Source organism: Sinocyclocheilus rhinocerous, unplaced genomic scaffold (genome assembly GCF_001515625.1).
Source record: "Sinocyclocheilus rhinocerous isolate Xijiao unplaced genomic scaffold, SAMN03320098_v1.1 scaffold2109, whole genome shotgun sequence".
NCBI lineage: Eukaryota > Metazoa > Chordata > Actinopteri > Cypriniformes > Cyprinidae > Sinocyclocheilus > Sinocyclocheilus rhinocerous.
This window is the reverse complement of record NW_015657975.1, coordinates 38234-59364: the sequence shown is the minus strand read 5'-3', so window position 1 is coordinate 59364 and position 21131 is coordinate 38234. Positions and strand designations below refer to the sequence as shown.

The 21131-nt window shown below is 35.8% G+C and overlaps 1 protein-coding gene across 1 annotated transcript in view; it reads right to left on the bottom strand.

The window, feature by feature from the left end:
- The window catches only part of LOC107721945 (uncharacterized), a 47688-nt gene extending 43902 nt beyond the window's left edge, over positions 1-3786 (bottom strand). The window contains exons 1-2 of the mRNA XM_016530176.1: positions 3585-3786; positions 2194-2412 (exon numbers count right to left, since the gene is read on the bottom strand). Of these exons, the coding sequence (XP_016385662.1) occupies positions 2194-2412; positions 3585-3786 (421 nt within the window). The remainder of the gene's footprint in view (positions 1-2193; positions 2413-3584) is intronic.
- Positions 3787-21131: the final 17345 nt, after the last annotated feature.

Sequence of the window (21131 nt, the reverse complement as noted above, 5' to 3'; positions counted from 1 at the left end):
TTATGGGGCTGTCACGTGATGAACGAACGACTCGGAAAAACCCGAAGACTCGAGAGATGAACTAATCAATTCTCTTTCCGGCTCAGACTGCATTGGTTAAAGCGTATGGGGCTGTCACGTGATGAAGGAACGACTCAAACCCGAAGACTCGATGGATGAACTAATCAATTCTCTTTCCGGCTCAGACTGCATTGGTTAAACTTATGGGGCTGTCACGTGATGAACGAATGACTCAAAAAACCCGAAGACTCGAAAAAGGTGAACTACTTGACTAATTCTAGTACAGAACCTATAGGATGTTGCGCATGCACGACTGAACGAATCACTCCCCGAGACGACTCGTTCTTCCCGAGTCACATTAAAGATTTGTTCAAAATGAACGAATCGTTCAAGAACGACCCAACACTAGAACGTGCATGTGGTACGTTTTATGTGACGTTGGTTTTGTATGCGAGTGGCGCTATAACTCTAATGATGCTCCATGACGTTTTAAAATAATGTACCATCTGTACTACATCTAAACCTACCCAATAGTATGAACAAAAGTGAATGTGACGTAAAAACACAATTGCAAGCATGCCGTTTTAGCTTGTTTTTTGATCTCTCATCTTTCAGCTCTTTCATAGTGAATCATGTTTTTGACAGAATTCGTACCAAGGATTCCACATCCTAAGTCCAATTCCGTGTCGGCTGAGCTACCGAGCAAGCCTTGTTACATCTAGAAAGCAAAACATATGGAGCTGTAATCATAACTGTGTATGAAAACGATTACACGTGCTCGCTGTTTTACCGCCTCTAGTGTTCATTTATGTTGGAAACTGCAGTGATATATACTTATTGGTAAATATTTCGCATTTTTCAAAAAAGTTCTCAGAGGTATGTTTTCGTCACGAGACCAGATTGTTAACGTTTTATAAATGTAAGATTGGCTACTCAATAATAATTGTTGTATAAAAGCAATATCACATTTGCAATTATAGTGTTTTTCTAAAAATGTGACAAGCCTGTGATTACCTGTGGCACAAGTCCAACAAGAAAGAGCACTCTTGATTCTGATTTGCTCAGCAATTTTTACTGATATGTTTTATCAGATTTAACTATTGTTACTAGCTTTCTGGTATTGTATTTTGTATTGTATCGTTTTGGAGTAAATCTTATATCTTCCAATTGTGTCTTCGATTAAGCGCAGAGAGAAATCTTTTTATGTAGAAATTAAACTCTGGAATAAGACTTTTGATTAAAAAGACTTTTGATAAAGTTGAATCTTAGAGATGTTGGAGTGTTTTTGCGTGTATTTCCTTTATGTCTGGTGGTTTGGTTTTTAGTCAGGCAGGTAATAAAGATTACAGCACTGTGCATACTGACAGCACAGTAATAAACAGCAGAGTCTGACTGACTGAGATCAGAGATTTTCAGAGCTCCATTCAGTGTTTCTGTTCTTTCCAATTTAAACCGGTCTTTAAATTCATCCTCATAGTTGGGGTCACCTGTAGCACCGTAACTTAACACGATCAAGACCATGGCTGTATCCTTTTGCTGATACCATAACATGTTTAGCATGTTACTATCATCATGACTACACTTTATCTCCACCATATTGTTATTTTTGGCTAATATGTGTTTGGGGTTCTGTTGAACGGTCACACATGTCACCTTCCCTGTGAAAAAAAAAAAGCCAGGCTTTGACAGATATTTGATTTCACCAAAGAACAATACCAAAAAAAAGATTAATTATTAATCATATTGGCATCACAAAACATCTTACCTATATACAAGAAGAAATAAATGCACAGTCCATATGCAGGTCTAAACATTCTTATATAGCAGGGTTAGAAACACTCAAAAAAATAATGTTACTGAAGATGAAAGAGGAATCCTCTACATTAAAATAAACAATGTGCATCTCCCCCTACTGACTATCAAAAAGGTCTCATGTGAAGCTGTTTTTGGGGAGGGAGGAGTACAACGACGTCATTATGTGTATAATCTGTTAGTGTGAGTGTTTTGTTCTGCTGACTTGTCTGTTTAGCTTCATTTATTTGTGGTTTAGGCAGGTGTGATTGCAGGGTGCCAAAATTTTTGTCTTATAGTTTACTGTCATTCATTCACTGTGTAAACTAGCAGCACACAGATACACAGCATTAATCCCGTCTGTAATATTCACTTTCAGGGTCCATTTCTTTGTCTCTGTACTTGACACTTTGAAGCCAGTATCAAATCCCTTCTCAATCGATTCAGCAGTCCCGATGATGCTTGCAATAAGCACCGGTCCTTCACCATGTATTTGTCTGTACCAGTATTTGTAGTCATAGTCTGTATCATTCTGGTAACAGTGCATTTCAACTGAAGAGCCTGGAAGACTGGATATGTACTTCGGCCACTGAGTGATCAGAACACCATCACTGAAATCTGCTGGAAATACAAAGATAGTTCATATTTGTCATCCCATAAAAATCTACATCAGAGGAAAACCATTGAACTGTTGTCATAATATTACAAATGAATACCTTTGAGAAAAAGCAGTGACATGCATAGAAGGAGAAACATTGCCATTTAAAATTTCCTCTGTGAAGTGTATTCCAGTTATCTATTCAATATAGGCTATTGAAAAACTAGAGATTTTAAAGTCACGCCCCTTGCTTACATCATGCTTAGGATAACTGTAATATAATTGGGTCTAACAATAAAATACAAATATTTTGAATGAAAATAAAATAAAGTCACAAATTACTTAAGAAATAATTTACATTTTAATAAGATGGAATTCAGCATACTGTAAATGAAATTCATTTTAATATATATAAATTGATATAATTTTAGATATGCCATAAATTTTCAATTTGTCATAATATATTATATTATTACAGTATATTTCTAACTTAATTTGCAAATAAATAAATACAATTAATAAATAAAATTAATTTTAAAAAAATTATTTTGAACTTTTCTTGACATTAAAATGTGCCATTTAAAATTTCCTCTGTGAAGTGTATTCCAGTTATCTATTCAATATAGGCTATTGAAAAACTAGAGATTTTAAAGTCACGCCCCTTGCTTACATCATGCTTAGGATAACTGTAATATAATTGGGTCTAACAATAAAATACAAATATTTTGAATGAAAATAAAATAAAGTCACAAATTACTTAAGAAATAATTTACATTTTAATAAGATGGAATTCAGCATACTGTAAATGAAATTCATTTTAATATATATAAATTGATATAATTTTAGATATGCCATACATTTTCAATTTGTCATAATATATTATATTATTACAGTATATTCTTACTTCCTGTTCTATTTCTAACTTAATTTGCAAATAAATAAATACAATTAATAAATAAAATTAATTTAAAAAAAATTATTTTGAACTTTTCTTGACATTAAAATGCTTTGTGAGATTCACTCAATTATAGTCACCAGTAATCACCCTCTTTTAGTTTAGAATTTCAACTCTGCTATAAGCTCTTTATCAGATTAGGAAGTAAGTGTAATTTTACACCAAATACCACAGATCCTGCTGTATTTCCTGTTTTAATGCTTAGGTTATTAGTGAGGCAAGTAATTGAGAGTACAACACTGTGCCTTTTAGCAGCACAGTAGTAGACTGCAGAATCTGACAAACTCAGGTTAGAGATTTTCAAAGCTCCAGTCACGGTGTCATCTCTGGTCATCTTGAATCTCTTCTGGAATTCAGGTTCATAGGCTGGGTCAGCTTTGCCATAGCTATAACCGATGAGGGCCAGTGATTTGCTGTTATGGAGTTGTTGATACCATAACATGACATCTAAGTCGTTGTCGTCGTGTCTACAGGAGATCTCTGCCTCTATGTCTTGCTTTATGAATATAGACAAAGGCTGATCAAAATGAACACAATCTGACAGACCTATATGAAGAAAACGAAGAGTGAAATTAAGTATTCTTTTTTTTACTTTTTAGAGTTTTTTCAAAAGAGAATGAAATGGTGTAAAATAAATCAAGAACTTCCTACGTGCAAATAAGATGCTAAAAATGGCTATTCCAAAAGCAACACGACACATCCTTTTCTCATGAAGTTGCACAGAGAGTAAGACTCAGCAACGAGAACACATTATCAGCACTTCTACTGTAGGTTTATTCACTAGAATTACACCTCCCCCTATCGTCACATATACAATACCACAGAAATGCTTACCACAGATTGTGCAGTTAAACAATATGGTAATGCTTACAAAAACAACATTTTATGTGCTGTCTAAATTAGATTTTTTTATTTTATCTATCTATGTTGGTTAAAGGTTAACATGCATGACTGATGATTACCCTTGTGAAAAAGAAGTGTCATTAATTGTATTAAATGTGCACTTGTAGTGTACTTCAAATCCTGTTAAAAAAATATATTTTTAAAAAACACTACTTTTAGATGATTTAATATTAATGAAATAATGTCCACTTAAGTGTACTTAAAGAAAGTAAGTTTCATGACTATGTTTCTTAACACATGTAAGTACACTTGAACTGTACTGTATTATGCAATATTACAGTAATTTATTTTAAATGTACTAAACTGAAACCTTATCATTACATGTTTCAATATAAATGATTTTAAAGTATATTTAAGTTTACCATAAATGCTTGATAGTATTTGGCAGTGTGTGTGTGTGTGTGTGTGTACTCAAGTTCTACTTAAGTGGTTAAAAAAACATTCCTAATTTCAACTAATTGTATTTAATTTGAATACTATAAATTAAAAAAAAAAAATGTGTGTTTAATTGCAATAAACATGCAGTAAAGTGTCCAGAAAATATTATTACAGTCTATTTGAAGTTTTGAATATTCCAGATATTGAATTTAATCTACATTTTCATAAATATCATTAATTATCATAATTTAATTATAATTAACCCATTTTAATGTAGTACCCGCAGACCTTAAAAAACACAGCTAAGAAAATAAAAATAGCAAAAACTTCTGAATTATTTTAAAGTAAAGCGAGGATGACATTGCTTCCAATTACCATGGTTACGTGTGTGATCAAGTCTGTTTCAATTTATGCAATGTATACAAATGTTTAAACATGATTGTGTGTGAAATTGTTTAAATGCTTGGAGGTACACAATGGCTTTTCAGCTTTCTGGATTATGCCCATCAAAAGAGAACAGTTTGTATTGTTCCTATATTACTAAAGTTCAATAATATGCAATAGAACACTTGTGAGGTTTCTGCAAGTAAATAAATAAATACGTAAATATGATGATTAGCTACTTGAAACCAATACTGATAAATATGGCTCTATGATCCTTTTACTATGAATTACTATGATACTTTATGAACAGGACAGATGTTTTTGTTGTACACAGCAGAGTTTTGTCAAACTGTGTCGCTCACAGCACAGAAATACACCGCACTGTCTTCTGAAGTAAGACTGGAGATCTGAAGTGTCCCGTGGGTTTGTGAGTTCCCATAAATATGAAAGCGATAGTCCTTCTCAGGATTGAATGTTGTCGTGTAAAGGTGCCCAAGAAGTTTAAAGGATTCTCCTTGTGTTGTTTGTTGGTACCAGTAAAGATAGTAATAGCTGCTGTAAGTGTGAATGCAGCTGATGTTCACAGTGTCTCCCAGATGCTTTATCATGTCAGGAGGTTGATCAATGCATGAACCGAGAGAAATTTCTTTAGAGGGAAAAACACATTTTGATGCCATCAAACGGAAAATTCATCTTTTTTTTTTTACAGCAGTATAAACATTCCTCATTAAGAAGAGTACAAAATTTACCTGTGAACCAGAAAAGCACATAGAAGAAAATGAAGGTAAGCTGCATCTTGAAATAAATGTCTGATTCTAATAGACTCATGCAAGAGAGATTACAGATTCTGAAATGACTGTAAATTGTTTAGCAACCTTGTGACTTGTTCTTATCTGTGATTGGATGATTGTTGTTTAAGTCCTACCCAGTCAGAGATTCTCAAAAAATATATCTGCTCAATGATTTATAGAGTACTAAGTTCAAAATGTGGGTTTGCTGTACTGTGCACAAATGAAGCACAGTAATATGCAGCAAACAAAAATAAAAATGTTCAGCCAGCATTTTGTATCTGCTGTTAAATGAAACCATTTATGAGCAATTACTTCTAATTAACTAGCTACTTCAGAGGAAAGAAAGCCACACAGGCTTAGAACTACGTGTTCATATTTTGAGATAACCCAACCCTTTAAGGTTTAGCTCAAATTCCAAGTGATTTAGTGCATATAGTCCATATATGCGGTGTTAAGAAATACTCTATTTGTTTTATTGCCAGTTTTGCCATGAAGATACAGTAAAAGACACGTGGTGTTTTTTGTTTTTTTTAATCAAACAGGTGCAAAGTAAACAGTTTTTTGTCAGTGGTTATAAGGAATTGTACGGCTGTGCTTACTTGCTGCACAGAAATATATTGCACTGTCCTCAACAGATATGCTGGATATGAAAAGGAATGCATCCTCTTTTGCATGCCCTGTGATGTTAAATCGAGGTTTGAATTTATCCTCTTGAGAAGCTGTGGCGTAACTGAGCATTCCAATAAGCTCCAAAGAACCACCATTGCTTTTCTGTTGATACCAGTACATGTACTGATAGTCATTGTCACCGTGACGACAAAAAAGCTTTGCCTCTTTTTCCTCCACTGTCTGTAGAAGATGTTTGGGAGACTGCTGAATGACAGGAGAACAAACCACACAAACTACAAGAGGGTGAGGAGAGCACAGCAATAATTGTATATTAAGGCTGCATTGCACTAGAAACACTTACCTGGTAACCAGTAAATAGTGATTACAGTTAAAATGATTGCTCTGATCATGATTATAATATTTAACCAAGCAACAGAATTTCTTCCGCAGTCAAAAAAGGTTTTGAAATATTACATATCTTGAGTCTGAGACTGTTGTTCGCCTCAGAAGGGAACCAGCTAAATGTTAGATGGTTGTTTATTGGTCCAAGTCAACAGAGCCCACTCCCCAGTGTCTGTGATTGTCGCTACTGTATTCTGGTTCCTCCTCCAATGTTCTGGTTCCTCCTCAATCATTTAAGAAAAGTAATAGCTCACCTTAATGCAAAAAAAGCTGCACAATTTGAGGTATCAGTCATGTCTGTCGCACAAATAGGGCAGTATGAACTATAATATACTTAGAATTAGGGGTTTACTCATATTCCTAAGTGCATTAGTCCTAGGTTCTGTGTTAAGATACATTTGAAGATGTATTAAGTCAATTCTGCTCTGTTTCAGTTCTGTCTTTATGTAAAGTATGTGAAATGCAATGCAGAACTGTTTGAAATGTAAAGCATGTGAACGGTTAGAAGTCATGCAGACAAGACATGCACACTAAGCTGGAAGTACCAGGAAATTGAAGGAAGAGAGAGATGAAACTGGACTGGAACAAGTTCCCGGTTTCTCTTGAAACTCGGTCCCCATGAATAAAACACTCAGCATATACAGTATATAGAGTAATGCATACATCTGTAAAGAAGGCCTGCATGTTGCTCTCCTTTAACGCCCACATTTAAACAGATGATGCATACTAAAATCATCACATTTTCAATAGTGCCCTCTACTTGTAGATATTCTTATTGCCAGTTTTGGCATGAAGATACAAGAAACCTTGTGGCTTTTTTATTATCAAACAGGTGCAGAGTGAACAGATATTTGACAGAGTTTATAGAGAATTGAACGGCTGTGCAAACTAGCTGCACAGAAATACACTGCGCTGTCCTCAGCAGATATACTGGATATAAGCAGGAATGCATCTTTTGTAGCATGTCCTGAGAGGACAAATCGAGGTTTGAATTTATCCTCTAGAGAAGGTTCACCAAATCTGAGCATTCCAATAAGCTCCAAAGAACCGCCTTCATTTTTTTGTTGATACCAGTAGAGGTATGTGTAGCTGCTGTCACCATGATGGCAAGACATATTTGCCTCTTTTTCCTCCTCTGTCCGTAGAAGATGTTTGGGAGACTGCTGAATGACAGGAGAACAAACCACACAAACTACAGGAGGGTGAGGAGCGCATAACAATACATGTACATAAAATAACTTAGACTGCAATGCACTGGAAATGCTTACCTATTAACATGAAAGCAGTGATTATCGTTAAAATGATTGCTCTAATCATAGTTATAACATTCAACCAAGCAATAGAAGAAATAACATTAAATTCACAGTGCAATGGTTGTTTCTTCTGCAGTTGAAAGATCTTATCACATATCTTGAGGCTGAGACTGTTGTTCACCTCAGAAAGGAACCACATAGATGTTAGGTGATAGGTAGTTGCTTATTGGTCCAAATGAAAAAAGCCCACCCCCAAGTGTCTGTGATAGTCTAGTCACATACAGCTCTGGATCCTCCTTCATTGCAAGCTTTTTGCTTTCAGCCCTGTTCTGGTGGGACTAGATTGCCTGGAGAAATTTGTGTTTTACAGATGTGTTTTGACTTGATTTTGTCTCTATTAAAGCCCACATTTAACAAACTACACATACTGAAACGTCACACTTTCATTGGTGCCCTCTATTTGTAAACATTCTTATTACCAGTTTTGGCATGAAGATCCAAGAAATCTTGTGGCTTTTTTTTTAATCAAACAGGTGCAAAGTGAGCAGTTTTTGTCAGCGATTAAAAGCAACTGTATGACTGTGCAAACTAGCAGCGCAGAAATATATTGCACTGTCCTCAACAGATATGCTGGATATGAGCAGGAATGCATCCTCTTTTGCATGGCCTGTGATGTTAAATCGAGGTTTGAATTTATCCTCTTGAGAAGCTGTACCATAATTGAGCATTCCAATAAGCTCTAAAGAACCGCCATTGCTTTTCTGTTGATACCAGTACATGTACTGATAGTTGTTGTCACCGTGACGACAAAAAAGCTTTGCCTCTTTCTCCTCCACTGTCTGTAGATGTTTGGGAGACTGCTGAATGACAGGAGAACAAACCACACAAACTACAGGAGGGTGAGGAGTGCATTACAATACATACATCAAATAACATAGACTGCAATGCATTGGAAATGCTTACCTTTTAACATGAAAGCAGTAATTATCGTTAAAAGGATTGCTGTGATCATGATTATAACATCCAACAGAAGAAATAACATTAAATTCACAGTGCAATGGTTGCCTCTCTAAATTGCTTCTTCTGCAGTCAAAAGAGCTTCTCACATATCTTATCACATATCTTGAGGCTGAGACTGTTGTTCACCTCAGAAAGGAACCACCTAGATGTTAGGTGATAGGTGCTTATTGGTCCAAATGAAAAAAGTCCACCCCCAAGTTTCTGTGATAGTCAAGTCACATACAGCTCTGGATCCTCCTTCATTGCAAATCTTGTTTCATTTTCTGCATGTGAAAATTACTTTGCCTTCTGTATCTGCAAAGTTCGGTTTACCCTGTTCCAAGCTGGTTAGCTGGTTCAGTTGTGTTTGTTCAAGGTTGGAGCTAAAGATAGATCTCCAAGAACAGGATCAGGTACCCCTGGTTTATTGGCTTTTTGCTCTTAGCCCTATTCTGATGGGACTAGACTACCTGGAGAACTGTGTGCTTCACTGATGTATTTTGCAAGTAGAACATGTCCCAGGTTGGTCTTGAACCTGGGTCCCCTTGAGCAAAAACACTCATTATATGTTGAGAGCAATGCACACGTCTGTGATGAAGGCCATTTTGCCGTTGTTGTCTATTCAAGTACACATTTAACAGACAATACATACTGAAACATCACATTTTCATTAGTGCCCCTATCTGTAAATGTTCTTATTGCCAATTTTGACATGAAGATGCAAGAAATCTTGTGGGGTTTTTTTTCTTTTTTCTTTTTTAATTAATCAAACAGTTGCTAAGTGAGCAGTTTTTTGTCTGCAATTGAAAGGAATTGTATGGCTGTGCAAACTAGCTGCACAGAAATACAGTCCGCTGTCCTCCGCATTTATGCTGGATATGAGCAAGAATGCATCTTTTGTAGCATGCCCTGTGATGTTAAATCGAGGTTTGAATTTTTCCTCTTGAGTAGCTGTTCCATAATTGAGGGTTCCAATAAGCTCTAAAGAACCGCCATTGTTTTTGTTTTTTTGTTGATACCTGTACAGGAATGTGTAGCTGCTGTCACCGTGATGACAAGAAATCTTTGCCTCTTTCTCCTCCACTGTTTGTAGAAGATGTCTGGGAGACTGCTGAATGGCAGGAGAACAAACCACACAAACTACAAGTGGGTGAGGAGAACATAACAATGAATATAAAATAAAGAACTTAGACTGCATTGCACTGTAAACACTTACCTGGTAGCCAGTAAGTAGTGATTGTAGTTAAAATGATTGCTCTGATCATGCTGATAACATTCAACAAAGGCAACAGAAGAAATAACATTAAATTCAGTGCAATGGCTGCCTCTCTAAATTGTTTCTTCTGCAGTCATGAGAGGTCAACAGCTTGAGACTAAAACCGTTGTTCACCTCAGAAAGAAATCACCTCGATGTTAGGTGATTGCTTATTGGTCCAAATCAAAAAAGCCCACCCCCAAGTGTCTGTGATATTCTGGTCACAATACAGCTCTGTATTGCCATTCAGTTCACATAAATGGGATTATTTTCATCTTCTGTATACAACAATTATGTTTGATATTTTAGGAAAAGAAATACCTAACCTAAAGTTTTGTCTGTAACATAAACAGCGCAGGATAAGTTAAGAAATGAATTTTAATACATAGAATTAGGAGCTTGTGCAAATTCAAGTGCATTAGTCCTTGGTGCAGTTTTAAGATAAATCTAAAATACATTTCAACTCACAAAAAAAAGGTCAATCCAGTTCTGTCTCTATATATTAAAGTATTATAGAAATGTAAACTATGTGCAATGTTTATAAATTATGCAAGCAAGACGTTTGGCTGCTAACATGGCGGATCTTCAAGCAGGAATTAAATAGGATTCAAAAATGAACAGTATTATTTTGTTCTTTTCTTCTTGCCTTTATTTGAGAGGACAGTGAAAACGTTTCAGGAAAGAACAAGGAGAAACAGATGGAACTGGACTAGAACATGCTCTTGAACCTGGAACCATTATGCTGCTTTTCTCCATTAAGCCCCATACATACTGAAACCTCACATTTTCATTAGTGCCCTCTATTTGTAAAAACAGTTATTACCAGTTTTGGCATAAATATTCAAGTAACCTTGTGGCCTCATGGAAAACTTTTTTTTAATCAAACAGGTGCAAAGTGAACAGTTTTTTGTCAGCGGTTATAAGGAATTATACGGCTGTGCTTACTTGTTGCACAGAAATACACTGCGCTGTCCTCAGCAGATATGCTGGATATCAGCAGGAATGCATCTTTTGTAGCATGTCCTGATAGGGCAAATCGAGGTTTGAATTTTTCCTCTGGAGTACCTGAATCACCTGTCAGCATTCCAATAAGCTCCAAAGAACCACCTTCATTTTTTTGTTGATACCAGAATAGGTATAGATAGCTGCTGTCACCATGATGGCAAGAAATATTTGCCTCTTTCTCCTCCACTGTCTGTAGAAGATGTTTGGGAGACTGCTGAATGACAGGAGAACAAACCACACAAACTACAAGAGGGTGAGGAGCACACAACGGTATATGTATATTAAATAACCTAGACTGCATTGCACTAGAAATACTTACCTGGTAACCAGTAAATAGCGATTATAGTTAAAATGCTTGCTCTGATCATGATTATAACATTCAATAGAATAAATAAGATTACAATGCAGCAGTTGCTTCTCTAAATATGTGTTTCTTCTGCAGTCATAAGAGTACAGCTGTCATATATCAAGGCCAAGACTGTTGTTCACCTCATTTGACTGGGTTGTCAACCCAGGTGCAGATGTGTCATGTGACAGGGGAGGGGTTTTTAGCGCAGGCTCCTATAAACCTGTAGCACTGTGCTGCACTCACTGCACAGAAATACACAGCACTGTGCTCAGCTTTCACAGACGACACCAGCAGGTACGCCTCTTTCTCTGCATCTCCTGTTATTGTGAAACCCTTTTTGTCAACCAAGTCCTGCTTGAATGAAAGAAAGCCAAGGTGCTCGAGATTTTGCCCATTAGACTGCTGGTACCAGTAGATTTTGTCATAGGTTTTGTCATGGTGACTGCAGGTGATGTTCATGGTCGCTCCAGTGACTAAGAAAAGGTTTCTAGGAGTTTGTGTAACATTTAACATCAAACACAGTCCTGTAAGGCCATTAAAGAAACAGATTAAACTACAGTGATTCCATAGATATGCAAGTATATATCTGCAAGTAATGTCTCACCAATGCAACACTGAAGCAGGAAACATTTGACTGGAAATTCACTCATGTTGAATTCTGGTTTGAATGAAAACTCACGGGTGAGCTAGTCAAGTTTGTTGGATAAATGGGTGGAGCCTGATTTATTCTGTTCACATCTACGTGTTTTTACTTCTACTGCCCCCTGCTGGGTTGGATATTGACTAGTAAAGTACAGTAGAATTCACTTTCCAAACAGCTCTTTCATTCTACATCTGCCATGTTATCAATAAATAATGTGATGTACATGGAATTTGTAAAATGTAAAAAGTTGTAATTGTTATCTGAGGTGCCAGGGCTATTTGTCGCACAAGACAATAAAAGGTTTTGAGTCAAAAATCCCAGTTATACAAATGTGTTTTTTTCTCAGGCAGTGGATATGTATGCTGATTTCAAAGAACTAGTTCAAACTTGTCTTTAATTAATCCTGTTAAACATTAAAAACTCAAATGTCATCATATTTTTTTTAATTGAATTACATAAACAAGTGAACAAAACAACACTTGCATACAATAATGCAAGAGTCAACTATAATGAAGGTAGATATTAGCCTGAACTGTTTTCTAACAACAAAGCGTTCACATATGTTACATTTCTGTTGTAAATGTTTGATAGTTTAAAATACATTGAGCCTGTAACCCATTGAGAAATATTCACTGGAGTAAAAAAAAAGTGTGACAACTATGGTTGACCATAACTATTTACATTTGACATGCTACAAACATAATTACCTTCTTAACATAAAGAAAGAATGACACTGTGATGTAATGAATAGGGGTTTGTGATAAAGTTTTTGTGCAGAACTGCAGGAAACCCACAGCACCGTGTTCTCTTGCAGCACAGTAATAGATTGCACTGTCATGTGAGGAAAGTTTTTTCAGTGTCAAATTGCTGTTGCTTGCTCCATTCCCCAATAGCTCAATTTTCTCCTTAAAATCTGGCTCTGAGTTATTATTTGTCCTGTATAGATACCCCATGAGCTGCATTTCTCCACTAAGAGCCTGCTTGTACCAGAGGATGACATTTAAGGTTGGATTTTTGTGAGAACAGTGAAGACTCACTGATTCTGCATTGTTTTTGGACAGCAGGTGAGTAGGGGTCTGTATGATAGTAGAGTTCACTGAGAAGTCTGTTAAGAGAGGGAAACATTTAGAGTGACAATACTGTTATAAAACACTACACTGAAATAAAAAATAATATAGAATTTACATTGAAAGAAATTTCAATTATAATGGTATTTTATTGTAAAACATACTCCAGTAATCTTTATTTACAACTTTGAAAAATCATTTTTATAGTGTGTACTACTCTTGTTCCAGACTGTTTCAATGCATTTTCTTACCTGTTAAAAAGAGCACCAAGATAGCAGTGTTGATCAGATGTCTAATCATGTTGTACCTAAAGACAAATGACTGGATGGGAGTAATGAACCCATTCTTAAACTTTTTTTTTCTTCATTTGAGAAAGGAAACTACATCAACTATATCAGTTACTGTATAAGTGAGCAAACATATTCTGCCCTCTGGTGTGTAAATGATGCTATCCATTGTTTTTTTTGTTTGTTTGTTTTTTTGACTGGTTGCTAGGCTATTGCTTATTGTGGTTGCTAATGTGTTTGCTCGGTCATTAAATAATGAAATAATATATATTATAATGTTATTAACTGACACGCAATAGGTAAACATCTGTGCACCAAGCAAAGAGAATATGTTGATTTTCAAAGACCTTGTTTTGTTGATTCTGTGGGGGAACATTGTTATCAAAAAGGAAGAAAAAAAATGTATTGTGTACCAAATCATGTGACAGCTGTGCAAAGCTTCTCTCTGTTACGCTATTATTAAAGGTGGGTTTTTGTTTAATGGAAAGGGAGGAAACAGCACTGTGGTAATAAGCAGCACAGTAGTACACAGCACTGTCTTCAGATTTTCTCAGCTGGATAAGATGAAGTGTAGAGTGTGTTTTACCGTGACCGCTCACATTAAAATGCTTCTCAAATGGTTTCTCAATAGTTCTTTGTTCATAATTCACATAACCAATGAGTTTCAGCTCAGTGTCTGTCTGTGAGCGCTGGTACCACATTAAAGTGTCATAGTTAGTTATTTGATGGCGACAGGTGATTTCAGACGGACTTTCAGGACTCCAAAAAATTGCAGAAGGATTTTGATCAACTTTACTAGAAAACACAACACCTGTGAAGACATGAAGGCAAATGCTACACTTTTATTATGTAACTAATTGTGTAAAATGAATCATTACAATTAAAGGTGGCAAAGTACATGTAAAGAAACATCTTATAGTATTACCTATGAAACAAATCACGGTGGTTGAAGAAACAAGAGATCCTCTCATGTTGATGTTGTGTGAGGGTGTATGTCAAAGACCAGATATGGAGGGGAATAAGTGGATTGTTTCATACCGCACTACGAGATGCAAATGGATTATGGGTAATGCTGCACCTCCTACAAATAAAGTCTACTGAAGGGTGGTGTCAATAAAGAGTGAGCAAAAAGTAGTGTAGTGAGCACCAGGAATAAACACAATCATATGCTGTCAGTGATCAGCAAATGAATGTGAGCCAGTTTTGGTCTGTGCAGGTGTTTATGGGGTTTCTAATAAGAGGAAGGTAATTGTAAAGAGGGCTGAACTCTCGCAGCACTGTGTGATACTGGCAGCGCAGTAATACATAGCCGTGACTTTGGCCTCTCTGTTACATGGTATATGAAGTGAAGCAGCTTTTTCACCATCACCTGATACATTAAAGACATTTACATATGGATCCTCGGTCTTTGGTGTTGTATAGTACATATAAGCTAAAAGTTTCAGTTCCGTGTCCCCAGGAGAGCGCTGATACCATAGTATTGTGTCATAGTTATTGATGTTATGGCTGCATGTCAACTCAACAATACTGTCAGGATGACACAAGACTGCATCTGGAGACTGATGGACATCTTTACACACAGCGGGGACTGTACAAAGAGAAGAACACAGAGCAAACTTTACAACTTGATTGTTATAGAAACATGTAAAACCTGAAACTAAAAATTGAGATAAAAATAAGTATTGTACCTGCTAGAAAGAGCACTGTCACAAGTTGGAAGGAGAGGCAAAACATCATGGCGAGTTCTCAACTGCACTCAGTTGAGTTGGGCTATGTAAAGAAACATCTTATAGTATTACCTATGAAACAAATCACGGAGGTTGAAGAAACAAGAGATCCTCTCATGTTGATGTTGTGTGAGGGTGTATGTCAAAGACCAGATATGGAGGGGAATAAGTGGATTGTTTCATACCGCACTACGAGATGCAAATGGATTATGGGTAATGCTGCACCTCCTACAAATAAAGTCTACTGAAGGGTGGTGTCAATAAAGAGTGAGCAAAAAGTAGTGTAGTGAGCACCAGGAATAAACACAATCATATGCTGTCAGTGATCAGCAAATGAATGTGAGCCAGTTTTGGTCTGTGCAGGTGTTTATGGGGTTTCTAATAAGAGGAAGGTAATTGTAAAGAGGGCTGAACTCTCGCAGCACTGTGTGATACTGGCAGCGCAGTAATACATAGCCGTGACTTTGGCCTCTCTGTTACATGGTATATGAAGTGAAGCAGCTTTTTCACCATCACCTGATACATTAAAGACATTTACATATGGATCCTCGGTCTTTGGTGTTGTATAGTACATATAAGCTAAAAGTTTCAGTTCCGTGTCCCCAGGAGAGCGCTGATACCATAGTATTGTGTCATAGTTATTGATGTTATGGCTGCATGTCAACTCAACAATACTGTCAGGATGACACAAGACTGCATCTGGAGACTGATGGACATCTTTACACACAGCGGGGACTGTACAAAGAGAAGAACACAGAGCAAACTTTACAACTTGATTGTTATAGAAACATGTAAAACCTGAAACTAAAAATTGAGATAAAAATAAGTATTGTACCTGCTAGAAAGAGCACTGTCACAAGTTGGATGGAGAGGCAAAACATCATGGCGAGTTCTCAACTGCACTGAGTTGAGTTGGGCCAATTTCTTCTAAACAGGAAATGACATCAAAAACCACCAGACTGCTGCCATGTTTTTTTTTTGGTCACATTTTATATTATAGGTGTCTTAAAGACATTAAATGCTATATTGTGTTCTATTGTATTGCAAAACACTTTTTGCTGCTATTGAGGTGTTTTAAGGGTGGGTTATGGGGTCAACAGAGTAATTCTGAATGTACAGTAATTACAGAAATTAGTTACATGTGTAATTACATACAGGTATTTGATGTTATGGCTGCATGTCAACTCAACAATACTGTCAGGATGACACAAGACTGCATCTGGAGACTGATGGACATCTTTACACACAGCGGGGACTGTACAAAGAGAAGAACACAGAGCAAACTTTACAACTTGATTGTTATAGAAACATGTAAAACCTGAAACTAAAAATTGAGATAAAAATAAGTATTGTACCTGCTAGAAAGAGCACTGTCACAAGTTGGATGGAGAGGCAAAACATCATGGCGAGTTCTCAACTGCACTGAGTTGAGTTGGGCCAATTTCTTCTAAACAGTTCTATTGTATTGCAAAACACTTTTTGCTGCTATTGATGTGTTTTAAGGGTGGGTTATGGGGTCAACAGAGTAATTCTGAATGTACACTAATTACAGAAATTAGTTACATGTGTAATTACATACAGGTATTTATAAATAAAAGTACAATGTAAAAACACATGTGCACAATAAAGTGCATTGTAACAGTTAAACAATAAGCACATTGTAGTAGTTTAAGACTCTTATACTGTATATAGTATATAGAATATATACAATATATAGTGGCGCCTTTTTTCCTCTGTGTTCCATATTAGCTTTTTCAATTATGTTTTCAAGAACTCATCAGTGTGGTTTCATGCAGGTGTAACATGATGCATTAAAGATTAGAGCAAGGTTTTTGTCATAGAAGGAGAACACTTGTGGCATTGTGCATAAGACGCTGCACAGAAATACTCTGCACTGTCCTGGTCTGGTCTTGCTTGGAGAATTTTTAAAGTAACCTCCTCTTCTCCGTTTCCAGTTAAATTAAAATGATCCTTATATGATGGCTCAAATTCCTTTATGCTGCTATATCGTGCATAACCGATCAGTTTCAGGCTAGAATCTCCATGTGACCTCTGATACCACAATATTGTGTCATAGCTAGTAATTGTATGTCTGCAGGTAAGACTGACAGACTCCTTGGGTTTGCACAGCACATCTGAAGGGGACTGATGCACCTTCTCACAAATCAGGTGACCTGAGAGTCCAAAGAAATACTGTTAGGTACAAATACTGATGCATTTCAATGTTTTTAGCCTTCATAAAATATACTTCCATGGCCCTGCAAATGTATTAGTTTCACTAAAATCATAATACCTGTAAACCAGCTCAGAAAGAAGATCACACTGAATCTAAGCATGTTGTGTGATGCTCATATCAGAGGAAAACTACTGAGGTTTTCAGTAAAGTAGTAGACCTAAACAGAGGAAGTGATGTCATGTTGAAATGGGCAGGATATCACTTTTTTTTTTTAAACGGGAATTAATAAAAACAACCAGATCCGAGATAATAAAATGTATATAGAGAGAGAGAGAGTGAATTTGAATGATCAACTCGGAAATTAATTAATTGATTCTACAAATGAATGTATTGAATTGTATTGCAAAATATATACACAGAAATAGAAAGTAGAAATATATAGACAGAAATTAAGTCAAGTTATGAACATATTCATAGAGCACTTTAAACAAAACAGATTGTTCCGACGCAGCTTTACAGTAATAAACAGGAAAATAAGAGTGTTAATGTTGCAAAAGTCATTCAGCTCTACAGTAGATAATGGTGACATTCTTCAGCTCGATTTAGTTCAGTGTTGATTAAATTAATTTCAATAACAGTGTCAATGTTGTATACTTCATCAATTATGAAACACATTTGATTCCGTTATAAAGAAGCTGTAGAAGACAATAGTTTCATCATCCAGTTCAGTTCAGTTCAAGTTTTGTTTTCATCTGATATTTTCAGTGCAGTCAAATCAATAATATTATGGAATATTAATTGTCTTTTAAATCCCAACAGAGCAAGCCAAAGGCAACAATGGCAAGAAACAAAGCAAAGTAGTAGAGAAAAATCCTTGGTAGAAACCAAGCTTAGTCAGGGACTTTTATTTTAAGTAACCCTTCTGTTGCATTCCGTTGACCTATTTGCTTACTATATTTATCAATTTGAAAACAAAACTGAGTTGTCAGGTTCCTCTCATGGAATCCAGCTCAACCCAAGAGCTTGAAAGTTAATGAAAGATGCACAAAAGATATGGGCTTTTTGTAGGGCTCATGGGGGGCCTACAGCACTGTGTGCACTGGCTGCACAGAAATACACTGCGCTCTCCTTCAGGGTAAGCTCTGAGATTGTCAGGTTCACAGAACTCTTGGCATCTCCCACCAGATTATATTTTTTATCATCTTTCTCCACATTGTGGGCACCGTGAAAGGAAAATCCAATAATGTGCATGCCTTGCCCATGCTCATGCTGATAGTACCACAATATGGTGTTGTAGGTGGATATACTGTGAGAACAGGATAAAGTGAAGGTCTGTGCAGAACGCACGATGACTTCAGCAGGAGTTTGAACAACACTGCTGAACAAATGGCCTGTTAAATAGATGAAAATGAAACGGTAATTTCACAGCATTGTGCGGTGTCAAAAATACTTCACCAGATAATGTAACAAGATTACACAGAAAGTTGAGTCCAAAAAAGAAAACACATTTAAATTCACTTACCAAATTGCCCGTAGAGCAAATAAAAGAGTAGAAATGGATTTCTCACCATTATCAAGTTTTAATGACACAGGGTTCTTAGAAAATTTTAAAAAATATATGCATTTATACAATATCAAAATAGCATATAGCTCTATTTGTTGCAAATTCATCTGAATTTCATCAACCCTTTCAGAGGTGAGGTCCCTCCTCCATCCTCTTGGGTGGATGTGTTGCAAAACAGCCCCACCTATTGAGACGAAAGCATAACATTGTGTTCACGAAGCTCCAACTCTTGAATTTTTGTTCAGTGGTTTAATTTGTTTGCAGGTTATATACAAACTACATACATAGTTATGACACATTTTCGTATTTTTTATAAAATTGATTCCTCACTGTGAATCACTTGAGGTCAAAAACAAAGAAACTGAAGTTTTTGCTATTTTTGTAAAAAAAAAAAAAAAAAAATTAAAAGGCAGACTGAAATGAATACCACAGGAGCAGGTGTGGATTAAGACATACCTTTTTTCCTAAATCTCTTCATCACAGCATTAAAGAGACATTTTTGTAATGAAGAGCAGGGATCTAAAACACTGCGTAACATGCAGCACAAAAATACACTGCACTGTCATTAGACAAGAGATCTTTAATGGTCAAATATCCATTACTGTTTCCATTTCCATACATTTCTATTTTGTTTGTGAAAGCTGCTTCTTCGTTCTTTGATGTTAAGTATAAATATCCCATTAATGTGTGATTGTTACTCTGACACTGTTAAAGTGCATGACTGCAGTATATGATATATGACTTTATAGGGCCCCACAAAAACCAAACTGTGCTCTTGTCTTAACTCCTGGAATTTTGCCCTGAAGTTTTGATGCAATTTAATTAACAATTAATTCAAAACAATGCAATGCAGACTGCAAGATTTTAATTTTTTTTTTACTTTTAAAGGTCAACCAAACAAAGACAAACAGGACACTTTTATAACATCTAATCATTTGTTTAAATCACAGTTTCTATGAGTAGTAATGTTTGGATTAGATAAGTCATTTAATTTGGCTGTTATCAATATCTAACAGTATATACAGTACATGCATCACTGGAGAATACTTGCATTTTTTTTTACCTTTTTTTTACCCCCATGTCAAGTCAATGTAATTTCCAGCACATCTCTGAATATGTACCTTTTTTTTCTTTATATCAAGAAACACATTTTATATAAAGACATGCATTATTTAAAATTCAGATAAAAATTTACAAATCTTGTAGTTGAAACCTTATGATCCATGATAACCCAGCATGAGTCGTGATCTAATGATAATTCGTATGTATTTTACGTAAAATGTGGTTCTATAAAACGTACATGTACTTACGTTTTTACAGGCACTAAAACTTACAATACTGACGTATTTTTACCATCTAAACGTACAAATACTTACGTATTTTCATCATTTAAACGTGCAAAACTGACGTATTGACGACAACTAAAAATTAATCCTTATGAATATTGAAATTGCGGCATTAATTGTATTATTATTGTTGTTTTTAGTTGTCACATCAATTACCTTGTTTTTAATTGCATTATTACATTGTTTACTCGTTTACTTAATATGAAATGATAACATTTCGTTCTGTTCTGTGTGATTTATTCTGCCAGCTCGTTTCCAAGAATAGGCCTACATAATGTTAAACAAGACTACACTTTAAACCCTTAAAATAAATAACATCTCTGCAATCGTTTAACCTTCATGTAATGTTTACTTTGTTTGCCATTTATATCCTTTTATATTCGCTATAAAATGGGTAGGTTAAGGATTGGAGGAAGGTTAAGGGGTCTAAAAATCTAAATCGCTTATTGATAAAATGATAAAAATGCATATTCGCTATAAAATGGGTAGGTTTAGGTTTAGGGTAGGTTAAGGGGTCTAAAAATCTAAATCGCTTATTGATAAAATGATAAAAATGCATATTCGCTATAAAATGGGTAGGTTTAGGTTTAGGGTAGGTTAAGGGGTCTAAAAATCTAAATCGCTTATTGATAAAATTATAAAAACATTC